The sequence below is a fragment of the Zootoca vivipara genome, chromosome Z1 (assembly GCF_965207765.1).
Source record: "Zootoca vivipara chromosome Z1, rZooViv2.hap1.1, whole genome shotgun sequence".
In the NCBI taxonomy this organism is placed as follows: domain Eukaryota; kingdom Metazoa; phylum Chordata; class Lepidosauria; order Squamata; family Lacertidae; genus Zootoca; species Zootoca vivipara.
Genome location: NC_142583.1, coordinates 47,898,010 through 47,923,158, shown reverse-complemented (window position 1 = coordinate 47,923,158; position 25,149 = coordinate 47,898,010). Strand labels below are relative to the sequence as shown.

At 41.3% G+C, this 25,149-nt stretch overlaps 1 protein-coding gene across 5 annotated transcripts in view; it reads right to left on the bottom strand.

Moving 5' to 3' along the window:
• The window catches only part of SEC24D (SEC24 homolog D, COPII component), a 61,179-nt gene that overhangs the window by 4,032 nt on the left and 31,998 nt on the right, over positions 1–25,149 (bottom strand). For all 5 annotated transcript variants that reach the window (XM_035111604.3, XM_060278560.2, XM_088660384.1 and 2 more), the window contains 12 exons: positions 24,820–24,935; positions 21,704–21,828; positions 19,422–19,613; positions 18,342–18,435; positions 13,792–13,908; positions 12,374–12,544; positions 11,355–11,451; positions 10,229–10,374; positions 8,553–8,691; positions 7,209–7,327; positions 4,720–4,899; positions 3,056–3,247 (listed from right to left, as the gene is read on the bottom strand). In XM_035111604.3, the coding sequence (XP_034967495.1) occupies positions 3,056–3,247; positions 4,720–4,899; positions 7,209–7,327; positions 8,553–8,691; positions 10,229–10,374; positions 11,355–11,451; positions 12,374–12,544; positions 13,792–13,908; positions 18,342–18,435; positions 19,422–19,613; positions 21,704–21,828; positions 24,820–24,935 (1,688 nt within the window). The remainder of the gene's footprint in view (positions 1–3,055; positions 3,248–4,719; positions 4,900–7,208; positions 7,328–8,552; positions 8,692–10,228; positions 10,375–11,354; positions 11,452–12,373; positions 12,545–13,791; positions 13,909–18,341; positions 18,436–19,421; positions 19,614–21,703; positions 21,829–24,819; positions 24,936–25,149) is intronic.

The following is a 25,149-nucleotide window of genomic DNA, read 5'->3' as shown; positions in this document are numbered from 1 at the left end:
TCATATGAGCAGATTATGTCAAATTGTGCTAGTTGGCTGCAATATATCCAAGTTCAAAGCCTTTTTAAGGAGCATAAAGTCAAAGGGTTCCCTAAAGGGAAATCCAAGATTCAGGAATTAATAATTGACAATAAGATCAAATTATTATCCAAAATTTATAAATATCTTTTGGAATGGGAATTAAAAGATGAGGAAATAAAGTGTGTTATGATTAAATGGGCACAGGATCTGGGCAAACCAATCTATAAAGTACAATGGGAAAATTTGTTTAAGAGAACAATGAAATTCACGGCCTGCGAAGGAATCAAAGAAAATATGCTGAAAATGCTTTATCGTTGGCACCTTACTCCGGATAAGATTGCCAAAATATATAAAAATACCGATAAAAATTGTTGGAAGTGCAGTAACAGGATAGGGGATTATATGCATTGCTGGTGGGGTTGCATAAAAATTAAAAATTTTTGGGGGGACGTCTATGAGGAATTAAAAAAAATAGTGAAAGTTACTTTTAAAAGAAAACCGGAATATTTTTTATTAAGTTTGCTTCCAGAAAACCTCCCTAAGGATAGAAGAGACATTTTTCTTTATGGATGTGCAGCAGCACGATTATTGATAGGTCAGAATTGGAAAAAAGAAGAGGCACCAGGGGTAGCAGATTGGCAGATAAAGCTAGTTGAATTTATGAATCTTGACAAAATGACTGCCGTAATTAGAAATGTATCGAAACAGAAATTGATTAAAAAGTGGGAATATGTGGAAGAATATTTTAGGAAGAAGAATATCCAAACGGAGTTAAGGGTCTGTTTAGGTTAGAAGAGAATAGGGGTTTTTTGTTAAAAGAATCAAGTGAAAAGGAAAGGGATTTATATTAATATGATATAAATGGAGAAATGACAACGCAAGAATATAGTGAATAGGAGAAATAAGCGACACGTTAAGAGTTGGGAAGTGGTTTTATTTTCATATTTGTTGTTTGGATTTTGTGAACATATAATTTTATTGTACATGCTTTTAAAAATGATTCAATAAAGTTTACTTTTTAAATTGAAAAAAAAAAAGATGATAAAAAAGGGATGAAAACCGGGGAAGGGGGGGGAGGGGAAGCCCACAAAATATGGTTTTACAATTATGAATGTAAGAAATTTTTTTTCTGTTTTGTACTGTTCTTTTTCTCTTTTTTTGCTCTTTCTTTTTTCTCTTTTTTCCTATTTTAATTTTTTTCTTTTTTTGGTATGACAATAGATGGTTGGATGGATGTCCTCCTGCGTACTGCCCTGGTTTGCTGGAGCTCCCTGGTGGCAGGGGGGGGCTTTGGGGTCAGGGGAGGGGGAGGAGGACAGAAATCCAAGCATAAAATGGACCATCTCTGACTGTTCACCTACATGAGATACTTCTGTGGCAGGGGAGGATCCATGTGGGTGGGTGGGAAGGAGGTGGAAAAGGTGTTTATGTATGTACCGTTTCCTTTTTTTTTTTGCTGTTTGTAAAATTAATAAAAAGTATGTTTAAAAAAATATATATAATTGTTCATGGGTTTGGACATTGTATTTGTTGCAGTAAGCAGCCCCAATTACTTCCTTTGGCCAGCCTCACTTTCTGTTCCAGATTCTGGGGTGGTAGGGAATTAAAACCTTTGCCTCCACCCATATTCCCAATCCAGATCTTCTATGTGGCTAGTATTTGGTGTCAATGGTAACTTTCTTCTGGGGCAAATAGCAATGGGTGGGTGGGTACGTGTTGTCCAGACTGGGACCATATAAGGAACAAAGTGTTAAATCCATTCTCTTACTGTCTTAACCACCCATATTAAGTTGCAACTTAGATGTTACAAAAAGCAAAGAAATATGATATAGGCTGCTATGCCAACAGCTGCAATTTAGCTCTCTGTAACATGAAAACCCAGTTAAGCACATGCACCACAACAATTCCCATAAGTTGGTGGTACTGCTGCAACTTAACACCATGCAAATTCAGATTTTCTTCTATAAATGACATTTTGCTTTTCTTTCTTTTCTTTTCTTAAAAAAACAATATTTAAATTCTTTAAAATATTACAAAAAATAGATACAGAAAAGAGAAATAACAGAAACATGAAAACATAACATACAATAACGAAATTCCTAAAATTTCAATCAGATAACATTAACAAATATAATAAACACAATGAAAAAAGCAAAACAACACAAAAATAAAAAATTTAAAATTGACTTCCTATTGTTTGCGCACCGCTTCCCTTTAATTTTCTCTTGTCTTGCTTTATCTAAGTTACTATTTACATATATTCTCTATAATTCTCTGCTTTTCAATTGCATTTAGCATCTTGTGTATTTCCTTTCTGCTTCCCATGTTATGTTATTTCCTTTTCCAAGTCGCAGAAAGTACTAGAGTTTTAAAGCGGATTTCAATAATGTTTATTTCCTTCCTTCCTTCGTTCATTCCCACCCATCTGGTTTGGTTTCCCTAGCCACTCTGGGCAGCTCCCAACAGAATTAATAATAATAATAGTCTCTGGAGGTCTGCAGAATTGCTGTTTTTTATTTTAAATTTGGGGCATTTCAAGTCCTATGAATGGGTTGGGGGTAGGACAGAAAGAAAAACTGTGGATGCACATCCAGTCTATACTACAGCTCTTTAAACTGTACAGGGTTGGGCTTCCCTTGAATTAAACACTGACCCACATGTTACTCTCTGCTGGGGTGCGGTTCTAATGCAGCTGGAGAACAACAGCTGAGTAGCCATTATCCTGAGCAGATGAGGAGGGGAGTTAATATTCGTATTGAGAAACTTAGTATTTTCCTTTCATCTAGAATAGCCCTTAGCTGCAGAAACCCACCCCTGGTTCTTTACCACTGCCTGCTTCTGAACTGGTAGAGTGTTTGTACTTTCAGCCCCCTTGACTAGTAAGGGGGGAGGAGATGATCTTAAAGCTGTACTTGCCAGTGGAAATTTTATCATTAAACAGAAGTTAAAGCTGGAGATTGCATTTCAAGGCAAGCACACAACACCTCTCCCCACCCCCATCCTCGACACATCTTATACCACCCTGTGTACTCACAGCCTCTGTGTTGACATGTGCAAAGGAGGGCACATTAAATATCCCCTGGATAAGCTCTGGTGGGGCGCTGACTCCCAGCCACAAGAACATGTGTACCCCATTTGCCAGTAAGAATAGTCCTCCTTCAGACAGACGTTCTTCGGAGCAGCGAACAGCAGAGGGGAACACGTCGCTTTTTACATCCATAGAGTGCTGTAATGATAAGGTTAGATTGTTTAGCCCATAGTCCTTTTCTCTATAGTATGTTCACTGAAAGTAAATAGCACAAATATTGTGGCTAGATGAATAAAATGGTAGAAAGCTGTTCTAGTTGCTTATGCACCTTTCCAAATATTGTTTTTACTAAACCATTTTATTTTCCATCTGCCAGACCAACTGCAGGCTGTTGAACTGACATCTCCTTCCACTGCCCCCAGTAACACTGGATAGACTAAATTCAATCGCTTAATCTGGGGTCATTTTCTGACTATATAAAGCAAATGTATCAGCCCATCTGAGTTCAGGACAGACTGCAAAAGAAGTGGCTGCAGAACATCCCAATGCTGCAGTATTGCAGCCTTGCGAGTGGTTCTGTAACCAGTTGGGAAGGACAGAAAAATCTTTTCCATGCAAATGATCCCAGATTCAATCTCCAGCATCTCTGGGTAGGGTTGAAGAAGACCCATCTAAAACTCTGGAAGTCACTGCCAGTCATTGCAGACAATACTGAGCTAGATAGATCCATAGTCCACTTGGTGCAAGGCAGTTTCCCATGTTTCCGGGTTGAGGAATGACCTGGGTTTGTCACACTGCCACAACAGTGGATGGTGGTATTACTATACTGACATCACCAGAACTGTACAAAGTTATTGCAAGTATGTACAGAAATAGGCAGGCAGAATAATGGCCTCGAAGATGGACATTAAGGGGCACAAAAGTGTTTCCAATTTGACTCACGTATGAAAACGCACCTACCAAGAGCAACTCGTCCTTTTGCGTGGCTCTGAGTAAACTGCCCTCAGTGCCCATCTCCAGAATCTGCTGCTTCCTGCAACTATTGTGGGCCACTCATCTGCCCTCAGAGGTGGCAGAGAGGTTGTGTGTGTTGGGGGAGGCTGCCAGAAAGTGGTTTGGGGTACAGTGTCCCAGTCTGTCCACATGCACTCACCAGCACCAATGTCTTACTTACACTGGCCCTACCAGTGGTGTAGCTAAAAATGGCGGTGACAGCAATTCAAGTCCAGTGGGATTATGCCTAGCTGTTGGCTCAGCTCTGCTACTGGGCTGCTGCTGTGGGCAAATGGGCAAGCAGTCCATCCACCCAGCAGAGAGCTGGCCCTGTATGGCTGCTCTAAGTTACCAGCCTTATTTGGGCTGCTGTATGTAAAATTACATACTGTCCATTTTGGGGTGTGAGCATGGAGCTCTGTTCATATGGGTGGCTTCAAGGTGGTGGTCACTGTCTGGTATAATAATAATAATTTATAATAATTTATTATTTATACCCCACCCATCTGGCTGGGTTCCCCCAGACACTCTGGGCGGCTCCCAACCGAATGTTAGCAAAATCAGCAGTCATGTGATGGAGTAAGGCTTTCCCAGCCCCCTAGCACTTCTCGGAGGATGTCCGTGATGGCGCCAGCCCTGATACCTGCTGTTGTACCGCTCCTCTCTCAACAACTTACAATTGGCAGAAGCTGTGGATAGAATAGAAGTTGGGTGCCAGCGACGTCCATTGACATGACCAGTTGTCGGTGAAAAGTTCTTTCATCCGTGGAAATCTCGGGTTTGCCTATCAGCACACAGCTTTTCAGGAGACAGTTCATGTAGACTGGGAGCACCTTCATTGCATCCGGAAGGATAAGCTGGAAGACAAGAAAGTATGTAAAGTCAAACTACTGCACCATTTGTTTGTTCAGCATCAAATGTTTGATTTTTAAATGAGCATTTCACCAGACATATGCCAAAGGAAACAAAACAAAGGCTGGCGTTAATTGTTTGTTCAGCCACTATTTTTACATACAAGCTACGGCCCAGGTGGTGCTGTGGTTAAGCCACTGAGCCTAGGGCTTGCTGATCAGAAGGTCGGCGGTTCGAATCACTGTGACGGGGTGAGCTCCCGTCGCTCGGTCCCAGCTCCTGCCAACCTAGCAGTTCGAAAGCACGTCAAAATGCAGGTATATAAATAGGTACTGCTACAGCGGGAAGGTAAACGGCGTTTCCGTGCGCTGCTCTGGTTTGCCAGAAGCGGCTTTGTCATGCTGGCCACATGACCTGGAAGCTGTACGCCGGCTCCCTCGGCCAATAATGCGAGATGAGCGCGCAACCCCAGAGTCGGTCACGACTGGATCGAATGGTCAGGGGTCCCTTTACCTTTACGACTGATTTACATGGGGGGGGGACGGGGCACACTGGGTGCCACACGGGTGGGAGCGGCCAGTAGCGGAGCTCCATGCTCCAGCACCGGGGGTGGAGAACAGGCAGGGGCGTGGCTGGTGCACATCCCAGGGGCATGGCATGCCACCCACAGGGGCGTGGCTCGCATCCTGGGGGCGTGGTGTGCAACCTGCAGAAGCATGGCACTCAGCGGGAAGGGGGCAGCCGCGATGGCACCCCACCGCGATCGTGGTGCCAGGGGTGGTACGCTCCCCCCACCCCTCTTCCTCTGCGAGTGGGAGCGGCACTTACCACGGGGCCTGCAGCACGCTCAAGCCACACATCTCTCCTGGGAGTGATGCAGTGGCTCGGGCACCTGCAGGCTCCGTGCTGCCCAAAATGGTAGCGTGTCAGGGACCGTGCTGAGGAGAGCGGTGGGACAGTATAGATTTGGAACAGTGGTTTGCAGAGGGACATAGGTTAGAAGACAAAAGTTGGGAAGAACTGGGTGGTGAAGAACTGGGAGAGAGAGAGTTAACAGACTTTCTGTCACTGGAAAGCCTACATCCACCCAGCCCAAAGTCACAACGAGCAGATAAGGGGGGAGTGGGTGTAAATCTTAATCTTAATTGGGAGCACCTTTCCTCTTTGTTCTTTCGCCCTACAGCTGATGGGGAGGCAGCGGGCGGACTCATTGGAAGCCCTGCAGCAAGTCCTGCCCCGGCTCACCCCACCCCATGGGTGGCTTGCCCTGCTCCTGGGTTCAAGGTGCGCCATCCCAGGCACCCGAGCAGCTAGCTACGCCACTGTTTACATGCATTTGATGTGTGCACAACTGTGCATGCGTGCATTGCGGCAACCAGGGGTATAATGGTGCGGAACAGACTTGTGTGCACTCTTCTGATGAGCCAGAATGCAACCCCTGCACAAATCAGGGGTTGCCTGTAGCTGAAAATTGCCTTCAACTGTCCACATTCTAGGTGACGTAAGGGCTGATCTTGTGGTAAACAAAGAAAGTAAGTAGATGCCAATATGATGATTAAGCAGGAAAGCGGTTTGTGATGTGATACAATATCCAGTGGAAACTGCACCAAAAATTCACCACATACCTTGCCCTTTTATTTTATATACAGTGGATACACATAGCACAAAAATAAAGATTTGCCTAGAACAACCTGGGGGCAACACTGGTCATGAAAGTGATAATTAAAGCTGACAATATCTTTGGCTGAAAAAGTCCACAAGAGGGAATTAATTTTGTCAAAGCTTTGCTTTGGTTCTTTTTATGCCAAGATAGCAGGTGGTGCTTACCTCCCATGGTTTTAAGGTGATGACGTAACTGGTGAAAAATGTACAATGTTTCTCTTACTGATTAATTAGGCAATGAGCAAAGTGATATTTATGCATTCTTCATTACGTCATGCTTAACCCCCAGTGCTAAAAAAGTAACCGAGAGAGAAAGGGTTCCACACTTATATATGAAGGACCAGTGCTGGCATTTACAATGGCATGGGATTATTATTATTATTATTATTATTATTATTATTATTATTATTATTATTATTTGGGGGGGAGTTGCCATCTGTTGGCCTTACAATCTAGGCTGCAATGGGAAAACTCATTAGATGATGTGGTGGCAATCAAAACCGCATCTTAAAAATCATGGAGGGCCACTATTTCCTTAGAAGGTACAGCTTTCTGTCAAACTCCCCATGTTCAAAACTGGGATTTCAGAGCTAAACCCCAACAGCCAACACTGCACAAAATTCAAACATTTGGAGCTGAAAATATAAAATACCTGGCTCACTGCAGATGGGCTAGCACAGTTCTTTCTGTAGCATGCCAGCATGCGAGCTGTCTGGTTCACCAGGATCTCACGGACAGTCTTCAATGGCTGGCTGATAATGGCTTTGTAAGCTAAAATGGTATGAAAGTGAGATGAAACTCAAGTTGTTTCTTTCACTCCTCCATTCCACCTTTTCACAGACGGCTGAGTAAAGCAACATCCTTTTATTTTATTTACTGAATTAAGAAGAAGTCAACTACTAACCAGAGTTTTATTTGATCAACTTCTTAAAAACACATTTCAGACTTTTTTTTAAAGCAGATCCAAGTCCAATAAATTGCACCTGCCCAGAGAGATATCTTCTTGGTTTAAAATGTGAATCATATGAAAGTGAAAACAGTACTCAGAATGGGTTTCTATCATACATCCAAGACACAACATGGCTTATAATCTATCCTCAGCATGCCCCTGGGATGTGATGTAAATATGCCAATTTTCTTGTGTTACTTACAATTTGTGGAATTAAACTATGAGATTGTGATTTGCATAAGAACCTAGCAAATACATAAGAAGTTGACATAGGAGGATGACCAGCTACATGCAACACCCAGGACATTTTATTCATGCACCCAATAAATGTGTCTCCGACGTGCCACCTCTGATTTATAATACATGGCATTACTTGAGAAGTTAGGCTCCACAGCCACCCTCAAATTCCCCTTTCCAAAGCATACATCCAAAGCTTGCCTGTTTACAGGGGGGGCTTTGGGGGGAGGGAGGGGTGGAAGGAAACCCAATTACAAAATAGACCTCCCTTGGATGGTCGCACCTCATAGGTGCCTCTTGTGACAGGAGGGGTCCTGTGGGGAGGTGGCACGAAGAAGGAGGGAAATAATGTTGATTTTTAAGAATTAGAATTGGAATTAAGAATAAGAAACCCGCCATAATTATATTAAGAATTATGAAAATCAGGAAGAAGGGATCTGAGGAAGCCATAAATACAATGTCTAACAAAGTAAGAAATTGATATTTTTAATTGTTTGTTTGTTTGTTTGTGTATTATGCTGGAGGATATAAATGGTTGGGGGGGGTCCCCTACCCCAATCTCTCTTTATGTCTCGGGGCCTCCTGGTGGCAGGGGGGGGGTTCAGGAGCTAAGGAGAGGGGGGGTGAGGACAAACCCAGCTTCAAAATGGACTACCTTCGACTCTCAACACCCGCAGGATCCACTTGTGGCAGAAGGGGACTTGTGGGGGGAGGGAGGGAAGGTGGACAGAAATGTTTTTTTATGTCTTGTCTTTTTGTGTTATTATATAAAACTAATAAAAAATATTTCTAAAAAACCCCAAAGCTTACCTGTTTTAACAAAGAAATTTATAAGCGCATCGGTCTCACAGCTCTTGTAGACCTCAGCTAACTGGGAGCTACAGTTAAGGCCAATATTATGTACACGCAGTCGTCTTTGACCACTCATCGATGTGTAGAGAACGGCACACTGCAATTAACATGAATGTGAAATTCACTTTTCAGAAACCATAATTTCATCTCTTACTATCAGTATTAATATATTTATTACAAGGTCCCAGGGCCGGTCACAACTATGTGAACATTAAAAATGGTATAAAAATTTTTCAATCACAAGTACAGTGGGTCTTGTGACACCACACCCCCAAACCTGGTGATATTCTATCCCATCTTAAAGGGAGCCTCAGGTTGAGCAATACTGCCATATGGTTCTGATCCAGCTCTTCTTGTGGTACCAAGACAGACACCCTCCACTTCCCTTTGATATACAAGGGCTTAGGGCAGAGATGTGTTTTCCTAAGGAACGACTTCATCCTTGCCAAGGCTCATTATATTTTATTGTACCACATTTACAACAAGGATTTGTGGCTGACTCATGGACTATATTTCAAGATGGATGACTAACTGTACTAAAAGTAAAGGTTTTAGGTCATTTTCAGAACTCGATTTGCTACCTGCACAAAGAGAGGGGGGGGGGAAGCAGTCATGACAAAATAAAAAGTCTTCACCTCATGTGGAAGTTTATAGCATGTCTAGGTTTTAAAGAATTGCTGCATCAACTCTTTTGAGGCAGAAAAGCCAGGGGGGAAATATTCAGCTTTTCAATTCTCTCTAATAGGACACTGGGAAGCAAAACTGCTGTGGTTTCATTGCTGTAGATTTGCATCGATTCTGTTCTAATAACAATCCACACATCTCCTGGCAATTCTGTCCTCTCGTCCTGCTATGAGAGGAGCACTGGATCGTGCTTGCCAATATGATCAGTAAGGGAGAGTGTCTTCAGGGCTGGCCCTACCATTAGGCATAGTGAGGCAGCTCCTTCAGGTGGCAGGTGCTGGAGGAGTGTTCAGCAGTCCTCTGTTCTCCCTGTACAACCTTAAGCTAGCCAGCTGCCCTCAAGTGTATGGGAGGTCACTATCCCATTGCCAATGTGGAAGTCCAAGATGGAATGTAGAATGTGGCTTTGCAGGTGTCATGGACAACCATTGGACGCTTGGTGTTGCTAGTGACAAGTGACCCAACTGCCTGCTTTCCTCCTTCCAGCATTGTCCTTCTTATGGTGTAGAAACCATCCTTGGAATAAATCGACCCTCTCATGAACAGAAAGATAAATCTGTGTGATGTTATGCTTATGTTGGGAGGAGCTTCTACCCAGAATCAAACCTATTTCTCACTAGAAGAGCAAGGTTTCCTTACAGTTGCTGCTTTAATTTTGTGGATATTTTCTTTTATTTAGTGCCCTCGGGATAGTTGCTAGCTCAGATGATGGAGAAAGGGCCGATTTTGCTGCCTGAGGCAAAGGACAAGATGGTGCCTTCCCATTCCACATTTGCAGTAACCATGGCAAAAGGATCTTATCTCCCTAGTGGAAAAATATCAGTGTCTGGAAAACTCATATAACACCAAGACTCACTTTAGGGGGAAATGTCTGGAATGCTGTACACATTTATCAATCACAGAGAGAGACCCTGAACAGACCAAGCACATGAACCTATATAGCTTGTTACCTGGATTAAAGCTCCATTGTCTTCATTCAACTTGTCATCATGCTTGAACTCCACTGTCACTGCTTTGTCACAATCTACTGCTGCCATTTCGACATCCGTGGTGTTGTTCATGTAAACAGCTCCCAAAAAGTCTGTAGCCCTGAAACCTAGAGCAGATTGCAAAATAATCTCATCTATGGACTGCCGGTTATCAGCAGCATCAGCACCACAGCTGAAAGACTGTCAGAGAGTGGCATTCCTCCTCTGCCCTCCTTCCTTCCTCAGGATTGATGTGCAAGTTACTTGATGTGGAAGGGCAACAACACATTTCTGTTATCTTGTCAGTTTCACATGGCTAACATTTCACTCGAAAATTGCTGTGTGTGGCAACAGTTGGTATTTATTATGTTTGTTCCCAAACCTTTGCCCTTACGCGATGAATGCCATGACACTATGCTGCGGAACATTCATACGAAACGTTAAAATGAATCTGACAAAAGATTAAATCACCGTGTGATGGTATTTTCAACTCGAGAAGCAATGTGTTAATTGACCTTCAGAAATACACTATTGCTAGAGATGAATGGGGCCAACCATAACATCAGTCCAGATTATCCATGACTACTAGATTTGGGGAGCTGCCAGCAGTTGCTAATGTATTCTGAACTATGGGATTCAAAGACTTATTAAATCCTGGGACACTGGCCGTTTCTCATTTGGAAAGTATGCATGGCTTGTTCACATGTTTACATATGACCTAACCCTGTTCCTCTGCTTTTGCTGGATTCCCAATGCCACACTAAGACTGTTCCACTAAAAGTGTGGAGAATTGCAACTAAGAAAGCCAAATAGTACCGTAGTTGGGCCACAAAAAAACCCCTTCCCTATCTATCTCTGGTTCAGGCAATCGATTATGCAGGCCCAAAGGCACCAGCATCAGGGACCTATCAGAAAGCTTAAGGGAACCCCAAGGTACAAAAAAGTGGGAGGAATGTAGAGGGAACCCCAAAAAACAGCTGACTGAGGAATGAGTGTGCTTAATGACTACAACATGCTGATTAACTGTTGAAGGGATTGGAGAACTGAACTGAGTACAGCACATTGCAATTTCTACGGCAGGTGCCACTTGTCAATTTCTAGTTGTTACCTGTGCTAGTACGAACCCTCATGATAGCATCAAATCCCATCCTTTTTTCTATACTCTTCCTGAGATCATTCAGAAATTGGGGGCTGTCAGAATGGACCTAAATGAAAACAAAGAAAGATCTCTCTTAAGCAAATTTTAGACCTGCCACTAGATGGCAGCAACATGCTGAAAGTTATTCCAGGACTTGAACAGAATTGCAGGCTCTTAAGAAATTCAGTGGTATTCAACTTTCCTTTTAATAAGGGGTACAGTAAAAAACAATTTCATAGGGCTCTCAGACTCACCAATGTTCCAGCAGGCTACTTTTTTTTTTTAAAAAAAAAGCTCAACCTGCTTGTTAACTTCTCAGAAGTAATACTAATAACGAAATGAATCCAATAATCAATAATGGATGTTTAACAAACGAAATGCCTGTTTTCTAAATTAATAACTGGAGCAAGCATACATTTTAAAGCTAGTGATCTGAAATTCTTTTCTCAGAAACTGTTTGATCAAGACACAGCTTGCTTTTAACCATATTCATTGCTTCCATGCTGTGCCAATGGCTTTATTTTTTAACAGGGATGTAGAGTAGCAGATATTTCATTAAAAAGATTCAGGGGTTTGCGAGAGCTCAGTTCAGTAGAAGATTAACATGCAATAATAATAATAATAATAATAATAAATTATTTATACCCCGCCCATCTGGCTGGGTTTCCTCAGCCACTCTGGGCGGCTTCCAACCGAATATTAAAAACAGTACAGCATCAAACATTGAAAACTTCCCTAAACACTTTCCCCTCAACACTTACCTTTTAAGATTGGAGTTGTGGTATCAGCTCTGCTCTAGTTCATATTGTATAAATAAGCAATGCTTTTTCACAAACTCTGGATACAACAGTATCTAGACAGGCTGTGACTCATCTCCAAATCTACATTCGGTCCTTTTAGATCCTTACTATTTCATTTTCAAGTGACACAGCAGCATATTATGCATGTCAAATCCCATGCATCCAAGTGGACAGAAAGAGAACCTTTACCTGAAAATTGTTGTATTTGTACAGAGTTCCTCCTGTGTGCATTGTTACAAGGCCCATGGAGGCTACATCAACATACTGGTTTGGGAAAAGGAACAGATCCACGCAGCAGCCACTAGCGACACAGTCTCTGGCCAGGGTCTCATAAATATTTGTCTGGGGTTGAAACAGTGTCTGGAGAGTTTAAAGGCAAGTACTGAGCAATAGGCAAACAAAACACCATTCATGAGAACAACCTGACATAATCCAATATGAATTAGCGGAAAAATAGTAAAGCAAACACAGCAAAAACATTTAAAAGGACTACTATACCCATGTATGATATAGAGTTGTTTGTTCACCATGCATTTGGATACCACTTAAGATATTGTAACTAAGTTTTGCATGGTGGTTACAGAGGTCAAAGGAGCCCATTTTAGTCTATGTTTGGATGCAGTTTTGAATCAAGATGTATAAAGAAGCTTTCAAAATGGCACCAGTTTTTTGGGTTTCTTAGAATACCCAAGCAGCACTGGGTATGAAGCTGCTAATGTTAACATAGCACGTCAACCTCAAGGGCAAATGCATATTTTATTTTACTTTATTTCACATATTTCTAACCCATTTTCAAAGACTATTATCTTCCCAAGGTTGTTTACATTAATTACAAATATACTATTTCATTAGTAGCAATTATTTAAACATACGCTCTGGTTAACAATAGAAGGAATCAGTTTAAATAAAGCCAATACATTAAATGCAATAGTTAACAGCAAAACTCAAGGAAAATGTCAGCAGTAACTTATGCAATAAAAGTTTGGTATAAAGGCACTCCTGTGATGCATTCCTTAAACAATGACAAGAATCACCAAAAGACTTATTGGGTATGAAAGACGATTAACAAAAACTGATACTCAGTTTAGAGATAATTATTGCTGCATTAAATATCTACTAAGCATAACAGTTATTAATCATTTTACCATAAGAGCCAAACTACATGCTATGCTTAATAAACCTCCAATCCTGATCACATACCTTCACACTGTGCATTAGCGTAGCATGTGGTTTGGGCTCTTATGGTAAAATGAAGAATAAGTAAAGTGTTATCTTCATGCCTCCAGCTGCAAAAAGAGCTAAAATCAGTGTAGTCCCCAGCACAGGTAGAGAAGTTTTTTTAAAAAGGTTCCCACGGGCACCAATTGGAACTTTTTAAAATGACTTTTGTAGTGATTCAGGGTGATGCTATTTTAGTCCTGACAGCAGCTGAGGAACGAAGGGAAAATATTTTCCCGGAACACTGCATTCCCAATAACAATCCCCCTGAATCCGAAATTAATTGAAGTAAAAAACAGATATATAGCTTCATGTTACCCATTGAGAGTAACATATATTTTTTTACTAAGTTGCATGCAAAAACAAACAAACAAAAACCACTGAAATACCTTTTCTTTTTCTGTATTAACCAATTTTCTATCATCTCTGCTTTTCAGCTTCCCTGGTGCTTCTGCAGTCGGCAAGGAAGAATGGAAGATAAACAGCTTTCCAGCACATTCTGCTGCCTGTTACAAAGACACAAGAAATGACATTTTTTCAAGCTGGCATTATAAATATTTGAGCCAGATCTCCATACAGTTTTAGCAGAGCCTCAAATGCCAGCATAAACTATTTGGGAAACTTTGGAAACTAAATAGTGCATTTGTTTAGAGTTTGAACTTTTGGTGACACCTTGAAAAAAATAACTGGGAAGTTCAGAATTTTAAATAACCGCAAATAATCTACCACAAACACCTCAATATATCAGTGCTAATATACACATATAAATGAGAAAACTAGTGCTATGGGCAGTTCATGCTAACAGCATGCCAGGAATTATGAAATGGCACAAAACGAATTAAAAACACATTTCGGTGCGCTAGAAAAATCAATAAATTGTCCACTTGCAATGCGTAATCAAACTGGGCCCTGCTCCAGAACATGTAGTTCTTGGACTGACCTTTAGGGATCAACCAAAACAAGCACATTATACTTGGGGGGATGGAAACAATATGCCAGATTCTAAGCACTAACCTGCTCATGAGGTTCAAATGCAAGAGGAAGAATGATATTATTCTTGCTATATAAAGACCACGACCAACAAATTGGCAATGCGATTAGGGAAGGGTGCTATGGGTTCGATACAGGATACAGCTTGGGCTGGAATGGTCATAGATCCTCTGATGCTACACTCTGGTGCATGCCTACCTTGGCAGAGTACACAATACTGTAGCCTGTGCTGCTTTTTGTTTTGCTATTCCTACGTGATTGACTTCAGGACTAGAACAGGGCGGAGGTAGGCGGGCATGTGTTTGTACGATGCTCTTGGGCTGCTGTACTGTGCTATTCAAGCTGTCTGTTGATCTAGTCTAAAAAAACAGTGAATCAGCTTCAAAAGACACCTGTGATGGAGGAACACTCCCCAAACTCAATAATCTAGGGTTTAAAGGATGACTTAAGGATGAAAGCAAATACCAGAAGGCTTGCATTCTAGATAAGGGTTACCAGCAAAGTCTGTTAGATGCAGTACAAAAACACTTATAATATGGCAAATGCTGACCTGCCACTGTTTGTGCTTTTTACCACCACACATGGATGAAACATAGCAGCAGAAGAGGTTTCCCCAACTTTTACTTTGGCTAAAAGGCACAGGTGCATCAAAAACACTCCCCTATCAATGACAGACAATCAAATTTTACTTTGTCCTCCAATTTTACCCATAATAAAAAGAGCCTGGGCATGGGGGAGTGTTTGCTTTTAGGCAACATGAAGCTTTTCCAGTAGGAAAATGTCTGCTGTGGACCCCTCTTATCTGGGATGAAACACAAAGATTGATGGCTTTGCATCAAATCCCTCAGCTGATGGGGAATTGGCAGAATTGAGTTAGACTTCTGGACACGATACTTCTAACACTTTACTCTCAGAATCACCATCTATTTATGCTACAATAAATCTGCTAGTATTTAAGCCACAACAAGACTCTGGTATCTGTATGTTTGCTATCCCAGTCTAACAGAATAGCCACTGCAGCTGTTTTTAAAAAGGGGATGTTTGAACTCTAAATGAAACTCTGACCAGAAATCTGGTGGATGCATTTTGGACCAGTTGAAGGTTTCTGAATCATCTTCAAGGACAGCCCCATGTAGATCAAATAAAAGGCATAATATTCATATGGCAAGTTTTGCAGCTGAGCAGAGATGGGAAACCAGCTGAAGCCAATATTCGGTTCACTGCTTTGAGACAGTTAGCAAGAACTCTGAGCATCTTCAAAAGACTGAGGGACAAATCCCATAATTTTTTTGTAACTGCTTCAGAGATGCCTAAAAAGACCTAGTTGCTCAAATAATTCTCAGAACAATTATCAGCATGTATTCCCAGTATAAATCAAGGAAAGGGGGAAAAGAAACAGTGGAAATGGTACTTTTATATGTCAGAGATCATAAGGCTCATAAGCTATCACTTGAGGGGGCTTAGAGATGGGGACTGAATTTCCAAGCTGGTCACGGAGATATTGCAATCATGCTCCTCATATATTCATTGTTACTATTTTTTTGCAGCATCCACGCAGAACTGTTGGCATCAGAATGCCTATTTACACCCCCCCCCCAATTTAATCTGGAAAGGGTAAATGTAGTTTAAATTGGGGGTGGGTGGGCTGGTATTTTGATGCTAACATGCATCAACATCACCAATCCCAGAATAAACACACCTCTGGTAGCATCCAGAAACAGAACATAGTCATTACAGGGGGTGAGGGTGGGGAGTGGCATCTGATTGGTCACTGTGAAAACAGAAAGCTGGACTAGATGGGCCATTGGCCTAATCCAGCAGGCTATTCTTATGTACTTAGGCTAGACTGAGAGGCAGAGACTGGTCCAATGTCACCCAATGAGCTTCATGACCAAGTGGACATTAGAACCCTGGTTGCCCGGGTCCTAGTCCGACACTAACTACTGCACCACACTGGCTCTCATACTGGTCTTGACCATCAATTCACACAAGGAGTTTAATGTACAGTCCACACACTGCAGCCTTAGCAGTTTGCTTATGTCCCAATAGTGACCTACCCAAGGTTTAGTACACCCCCCCAAACTCCCCAATATAAATGTGTATTTAAAGTTTTCAAATAGCACCCATTTTTCCCGATCAGCAATTTCCTATTCCCAGGAAGATGGTAAAAGAAAAAGAAAAAAACGGAAAAGATTTGATTTATGCTGTAGCATAAGATGTTTGACTGTATTTGCTCACAGTTGGCATCATGCGGAAAAGAAACAAAGGAAAATAAATGCAGAGACGAGAAGTCTGCATGGCCACCGAGATCACTTTCATGGTAAATATACACAAAAAAATATTCCAGATGGACTCAGATTGCCCCCTTTGAAGTTGTCATGTATTCATTTTATGGGTTTTGGTTTTAATTTCCCTGTGTGTCTGCTTCCAGCACATATGTTTATTTCTTTCATTCATGACAGATGCCATTTGGCATTTATATAAATTTGTAAAAAATAAATACATTTTCCTGAAAACTGAAATGTGCTTCAGCTTTCTTCTCACCCTCTCCAGAAACCTGCCTCTATTTAATACAAAAAGAGCTTTTCTCTAACTGAGAATGACACCAAAATTGTTAATGCCTGGCATCAAAACGGGATTACATCATGACAACTCAGCAAATAAGCCACACAATTATTTTTAAAACTGTGGTAAGAACCAAACCTATAATCAATACTGAGTCAGACCACTGATCCATCAAACTTTACTGGGCTCCCCAATGTGGATAACATGGGCACCACAATACCCCACAACACCTACCAAGGCCTCTTTAAAGACTGAATTTTTCTAACATATATTTTTAGGGTGGTTTGGTGAGGGAACTGCTTGTTTTTGGAGGCGGGGATTGTCTGTTTTTTTGTTTATTTGTCATGCAGTAGTAGTAGGAACTTTGCCTGGTGTTTGGCATGTGGTTTCTTAGATGTCCAAATGTGCCACCCAGTTTGTAACACACACTGAGCGGCAGTGGCTATTGAAGGTTTGAGACAAAAGTCATTCCCAGTCCTAGTGGGTGATATCAAGGACTGCACCTGGAGCTGTTCCCAAAGCCTTTCGGCCACTGAGCTACTGCCCTTCCAGATTTACTCCTGTGTGAAGAAAAGCTAAATTCTGTGATACAGTATGTGCCACCTCACTTGCTTTCCTCTCCTACCGCTATAATTTGAGCACCGATTCTTTCTATGTTTTGGACTCTCTAGACTAGCACCGCAGTGGACACAATATAACCTCAGCCACTTGGGGAACCTTCCAGCAAATCGTAAAACATTAAAAAACCTCCCTTTACAGGGCTTCCTTCAGATGTCTTCTAAAAATTGTGTAGTTTTTATCTCCTTGACATCTGATGGGAGAGTGTCCCACAGGGCGGGCGCAACTACTAAGAAGGCCCTCTGCCCGGTTCCCCGTACCCTCACTTCTCACAGTGAGGGAACCACCAGAAGGCCCTCAGAGCTGGATCTCAGTGTCCTGGCTGAACGATGGGAGTGGAGACACACTTTCAGGTATACAGGGCCTGCGTACATGGGCAGGGGAAGCATGTTTGTTATGTTTTAAAGTCATATTATATATATTTTACAAATATGACTTAAAACAACAGCAACAGAGTATTATCCATATCTGTTTTGCATATACTGTACTGGAAAGTTAAGATTGATAGCTGGTTCCCAGTGTTGTGTGTGTGCTATGAAGTAGATGACTTCAAGTTATAATCTCTATAATTTGAAGGATTTATTGTTTTGCACCTGTGTGCAGCATGCCTGAATTCTGAGTTATATTACAAAGTACTATGGTTGGTGTTTCCTTTTGCTTCCTGCTGTGACCTGTGGGAAAGGCTAGCCTTCCTCCAGAAAAGCTTTCATGGCTTATAAAGTCAGTCCTAATAAAGACTTCGTTGCACAGAAAAGAACATTCTAACCTTTAGCGCTTCCATGCCAGCCTGGATAACAGGAGCAAAGACAGTCTCACTCTCATTAGTGTCTGTAAACATCTCTGGAATCTGGTCCAGCAAGCTATGACAGGGGGGAAAGATCAGTGTTTCAACAGGTTGGAATGGACAGGATAATCCTTCAAAGAAAATAAATCATATAGACACCAGGCCCCTTTGCTGAAAGATTTAAACTCTGCATTAAAAAAAAATGTTGCTGGTACATTAGCCTCTACATGACTACGCACAGTTCCCTGTTTTGCAGAAGAAACTGCTTTCTAATTCATTTAGAAGTTTTGTATGCAGTAAAAAGATTTTAAAAGCTACAAAATACTTTTCAAGTAAATTATAAACTATTTGTTGAATACTGCACAAAAACATTAATTCCTCAATCAAAAGGCAGATATGTAATGCTGCAAGGCAACTTTCGTTTGATTATACCGATATACCAAAATAAATTATGGCTCTTGTGCATGAACTCTATAAATAGTGTATTTTTAGCAGTGCAACCTCAGTCATATTATTTATTGGTATACATTAAGCTGGCAACTTAAGTGCATTTAACTTCTGTGCATTCAGCTTTACAAACTTGGAAATATGGAAGTAGAAAATGGGTCAGCATCCTGGAAAAAAGACTATGGCAACCCCACCTGCCATTGCACCCAGTGTGTTGTGAATAAATGCCATTTTGGCTTTAGGCACAGTGCCTGGAAGGTAACCCCCACGTAAGTTGTGGGCCTACTGTTTAAAGTTCTTGTCTTTACTTGTATCGGCTTTCATATTGTTGTAATAACTCCCATCAACTCCAGCCATCAGGTCAGGGGTGATGGGAGTTGTAGTCCAACAACACTGAGGGACTCATGATTAGGGAAGGTTGGTCTACGGACATTATGCACCTATGGAAGCACACATACAATCAGGTTTGACATGCATATCTCTGTAGGTCATAACCATGGTCTTTAAATATGTGATTGTCAATTTTTGTAGGTGGAAAATTGATGAAATCACCCAAGGCAACTGCTATTGAAGATATTCACACCTGAGGATAAAAAGCATAATTTATGTGTTTACTTGTTTATGACAGCTTTTGACTCCTGAAAGTTGACGAGGAAACCATCCAGTAAAGGGACAAAGACTTCACTGACATCAGTGACCACCATCATCTGAGGCTGGCCAAGATTGCGTTTTACATTGAAGAAATGGAGGACTTTGTTGTAGGTGACAAATCCAACCCGAATAGTTGAAGCCTCCTCTTGCTCCTCCCTGGAAGAGAAATGGTTTTAGAAAACACAGCTGCAGGTTAAATTTCAAAAGCATTACTTTGCATGGAGGGGGGAAAAGAGAGCTTTATTAATTACCATATTAATATTAATTAACTGTCATATCACGAGTGTCTAAACTGTACAAGAAACAATCTTAATGAAAGACCTAGATTTTAGCCTGAGGCCATATCTGGACATCAATAGGATATGTACACACATATCCTGGAAACTGTAGTTTAAGGGTGCAGGGAACTGTAGCTCTCTGAGGGGTAAACAACAGTTCCTAGGATTATTTGGGGGAAGATCTGTGCCTTAAATGTATGGTGCGCATGCAACCTTAGTGTTACTAGTGAGCCCAAGATGAATATGTATTCACCCTTTTCTTGGCCACATTTCTTTCAGAAAACAATACAAGGGGCAGCTGTTTCTTTTCCTGGCTCCAGCAAAAGCCAGATGTGAAGGGTGTTGCTGAGCTGTCCTTGTGACAGTCATAAAATCAGTCCTGTGCCACCGTGGGTGCTCCATCACCTCCACCACTGGAGCTGGTGCCAATTTCCTGTGAGATCTTGCAAGATCTCGCGAGATTTCACAGTGCGAGAGAGATGTTGCGAGATTTCGGCAAGATCTCACCAGAAATCAGCGCTGATGTGCTGCTGCTGGTGGTGGTGGTATAGGTGGGCAGAGCTGTGGCAGAGATGGCGCAGCAGAGCAGCAGAGCGGGGGTGGCACACCCTACTTTGCCTCAAGCAGGAAAATGCTGTGTGGCGCCCCTGCCCCCACTCCGCCCTCTGAAATACTATTTCAAATTGGGGGGGGGGAAAAGCCAGGTAAACATTTAAACAGACGAACCTACCAGGAGCCTGAAGTATTACTATTTTATTTTAAGTTAAATGCCTGTTTGAAGCTTAGGGGGCAGGAATGAAGAGAAAGAAGAAATGCATTCAGAATAATCAGATGAGTAAAGGGAACGGAAAGCAAATCTCACTTCTGCCAACCACCACCACAGCCCTGTACCAGTTCCTGTCCAGTATGTAAGTAGCCCAAATTAAATACTAGCATTTGCACACAACACGGAGCCAAAAATCCTGGTTTAGTTCTATAAGCCAATGATATGCACAAGTGGCAAAAGATTCAACATGTACGGTAATCATTGAAAACCCAGAAACCAGGGTTAGTGGCTTCAAATCAAGCCAACATATTTTTTTCGTTGTCCCCCCCCCCAAAAAAAACCATCAAAACAAAAACAAATCATATACAAACTTTACATACAAAAATACAACACTCAAATTCGAAATCCAAAATGCATTTTCTAATCGTAGTCTGCTACATAAATTGCCCCACTTGATATTAAAATAAACATCATTATTCTTAATTTCCTTTTACTATATACAATAATGACACAATTAGAAAATATATCTAAATAAAATTATAAATTCCCACAATCCCACATCCCCCCACTCCCCTTCACCCATGCGTGATCTCAATATTTTACTTCTTCCCTCTTGTTGTGTTAATTTTTATTTACCTATCATCTACATCATCCTTGTATTCTTATCATGCTTTCCCCTACACGTTTTACATGGTTTAAAGTCAGCTTGTTTTTCCACTCGCAACAAGAGAGAAGTGTAGACACCGGTGCGTCAATATGCACTGGTTAACTGTGGCTCCATTGTCTCGTGTGCCATTGCCAAAACATGCTAGAGAGCATGCATCTCAAAGAGTATTAGAATGCTTGCCTTCTTGAGGGACACAGAAAGACATTAATTATTCGAACATGCTGAGCAGAACTGAAGGAGTTTGACCTTCCTACAGCACAGCAAAACCAGCAGTTGGAGTACATATGGAGTCTGCAGTTACAACATGGAGGAGGAGGGAGCAAACCAAGACATTCCGTGCCATTCATGTCATGGCTGCGGTGCTTGATGAGCAGCAGAATCTTTCAAACCAACAAAACTGGGAACCCCAATAAAGTGATATCCAGAAGGCAAAAAAGAGCATGGAGCAAATTCTATGCCAAAGAATTTTTACCTGGCAGTTACTACATCTTCACCAAGGATGCTAAATTTACTAGATGTTTACTGTTGTCTTTACCTGGGAAGTCTATCCAATACAGTCTTCAGTTCCTCACAGATAAGTTTAACAAGGCCACTCTTTATGTTATTGTAGGAAACATCAATCATGAAGATATAGGCTGGCAGCTGTGGAGGCTTGTTGTTCTACAAAAAAGAAAAAGAAAACAGCCACAAAAATCAGGAAAAATAAAATACCTACCAAAGATTCATAATCCACCCAGATATTTCCACGGACTACCGTAATAATTGTTGGGCAATCATTTTGCTTATTTATCCGCACGGGTAAGTCACTGCCATAGGATATTGTCTTTTACTGACAAAAGTCGTATTTCAGTAAAACTGTTAAGAATTGAATAAATTTTTTTTCTCACGCAATATTTATACCCAGATGTTTAACAAGTAGCTTCCCCATTTTTATTTTTCATTGTTCTAATCATTCAGTCAGTCATTCATTCATTCTATATGAAGCTTTTATTTATCCAATTTAAAAGCTTCAAAAATATATACCTCCAGAAGACTGTAGCAATCAGAAAACAGAGTTCAGATTTTCAGCATTTACTGATGAACAACCCCAAGAAGACAATAGGTTAAATGCATGCATTGCATGATCTTGTTTTTATTTTATTTTATTTTTAAAGCAAGGTTGGCAGGGAGAAAGAGACACATAGGTGGCCCCCATGCACTGTGGTGCCACTGAAATCTCTTCTCACACACACAGAGGGAGGGAGGGAGGGAGGGAGAGAATTTCACCCTAAGAGATAGCTTCCCAGATGAAAAAGCAGCTTCAGAGTGCTGGTGAATGTGGGGAAGATGCTCACTGGGACCATGGCAAAAAGAAAAGGGCTAACCGCGCACTATGGTTCTGATCTGGCTGTTTTTTGCAATGGTAAAATGAGGCACATTAAATGCATGCACCCATTGAATGCAACATGTGGCTAGTCCTCAACAGGTAGTTTTCATCCTTTAACAAGTCTCATATATGTAACCAAGAGGCACAACTACTGCAGAAACCTACAGATTTTTGCATGGTGCTGCTTCTCTTGTGGATTGTCATATAACACACACACACACACACACACACACACACCAAATTTGAATCAAATACATTGATATCTCCACTATTTATACTCAAAGCTCAGCAATTTTTGGAAGACTAATTACTTTGGAAATTTAAAGTATAAGCAAATACTCAAAGAAACAGACACAAATGTTTCTCAGAGCTCTTCTAAAGAAAGCCGCAGTTCCAAGGCAATTTATGAGAGTCAACTGAGATATCAGGTACCCGTTGCAATCAGTTGCAGTCTCACCTTTGCTCCAAGAACGTAAAGATGATAAACAACATACTTTCCACCCCAAACCCAGCACTGGAAACTCCTGATTTCAGAATGTACACAGAGAGGCTCCCATAACATTTCCATTATCAAACAAAAAATCAGCCTGCGCGCTTGCACGTGCCAAGTGTTTTGTGAAAGTCACTTCCTGACCTATAATTTACTTGTTAAAGTTCATCAAAACATTCACAGGTTAATCATGGATATGGTAAGATGGAAGTATGTATCAGCTACAAAGGCGATAACGGATGCAGGGTTTTTGTCAGCATACTTTAAGGCTTGCCATAACGACCCTTAATTTTCCTTTCATTCATTTCCACGTGACTCCAAAGCAACACCCGTCAGTGAAATATGTGAGCTACAGCAATGTAAGTGGAGATTTGAGGTTTTCAAAAGCTGTTCCAGTTTCTGCATTTGCAGCAGGCTGACAAACATTCTCATACCTTATGTAAATTCTATAGCACTTTATGAAGAGATCTTGGAGAGATTCATGGCACATCACAGGTACCAACTCCCTGGGTGCCCAAGCACCCACAACAATCCCCATGAAGGGGCCGGGCACCCACAAATTTTGGTGCCAGGGCCATTTAGCTGCACGGCACCCACAGCTCCAGGCACCCATGGTCGCAGGGCTAAGTTGACACACTTGTGAGACATTTATTGAAAAAGCAAAAAAATTGTGTTTAATAAATCCATCCCAAAGAATTGCAACACTACTCAACAGCTGTTATTTGTTAATGTTTTTCTAGCTGTTCATCCTCACTGTTATTCAATAAGGCAAAGAAAAATTGTGGTTTTCCTTAAATGTAGGAGGGAAATACATCATTATGCTTTTGTTGTATTCGATACACTCTCCCCAAATCATGAATGTACCATTCTAGTGAGAGACTTTACAGTGTGGAGCGTCAACAGTAAAAAGGGACTGTCAACAGTTAAATTAAAACCTTGTGTAAAATGAAAGTAGCTTAACCCCATACACCCTGACTGAGAGGTCTGTGCAATTTTGTACGTGTACAAATAGCTGCCTTGAAATGTACAAGATGTCTAGTCAGTTCAACCGAGGGACACATTCTGTAATTGCAAAAGGAAAGGGTATGGACAGAGTGTATTTACTGAAATTAATGGAAATGCTCTTACAGAGTATGCACTGTGCACACATTACAGTTTTTGCAACAGTAAACAACTGTATGTCACATTGAAATCAGGCCAGAGGCTCATCTAGTCCAGCATTCTATTCTCACAGTAGCCAAGCAGACGCCTATGAGCACCCACATTAAAATCAATGTGAACTTTATTCGGATTTCACCTAATGCATTTAGAACTGGGTATAATCACCTTGACTTTGGTGCAGACTAAAACTAGAGACTATGTTTAAACCAGTAACAGACCCTCAAAGTTTTCCCATTTTTCAGGAACAGTCCCAGATTTACAGAAGCAGTCCTGGTTTCTGATTTGATCCTGGAATGTCCCAGTTTTCCTTAAGACACCCCTATTTTCATTGCAGAAATATTGGAAGGTATACATTAAGGCTGCAGCCCTAAGGACACTTATCTAGTAGTAAGCCTCACTGATCAGAGGGCACCTAATTCCTCAACAAATAGTTAATAAGTATCTGCAGAGCTCTTTCTTCCCTCTATAATCCATGCAAGTGAGCCTCTCTCTCCCTTTCTTTTCTTTCTTTCATTTTGTGTGTGTGTGTGTGTGTGTGTGTGTGTGTGTGTGTGTGTGTGTTTTACAGATGTAAGGGGTTCTCCTTGATTTAGCACAAAGTTTACAAACTGTTTTCCAGGCTGAACAGACTTACCTTGCAATAATCCAAAGTAGCAATGTATTCATATGATCCTAGAGATAACTCTGGCCTTTCGTAGTGGTCTATTCTTCTGCCAACATGATCCAGATGTTGAAAATAGAATGGAGGAACTAAAGAAAAACAAAAAACAGGAAGCTGAATTCTCCCCTTTTGCTAAACACACAGATGGCTCTGGGTGTATGCTATATTCCACTAAAGTTCTGGCAGTGGCTTTTACATCATGGGAAAGCTCATATATAGTGTGGAAATTAAGAGGTAGGGTAACACCATGAAAGTGGAATAAACTGCCATGGGAATGCATAATCTGGCCCCATATAAGGCAGC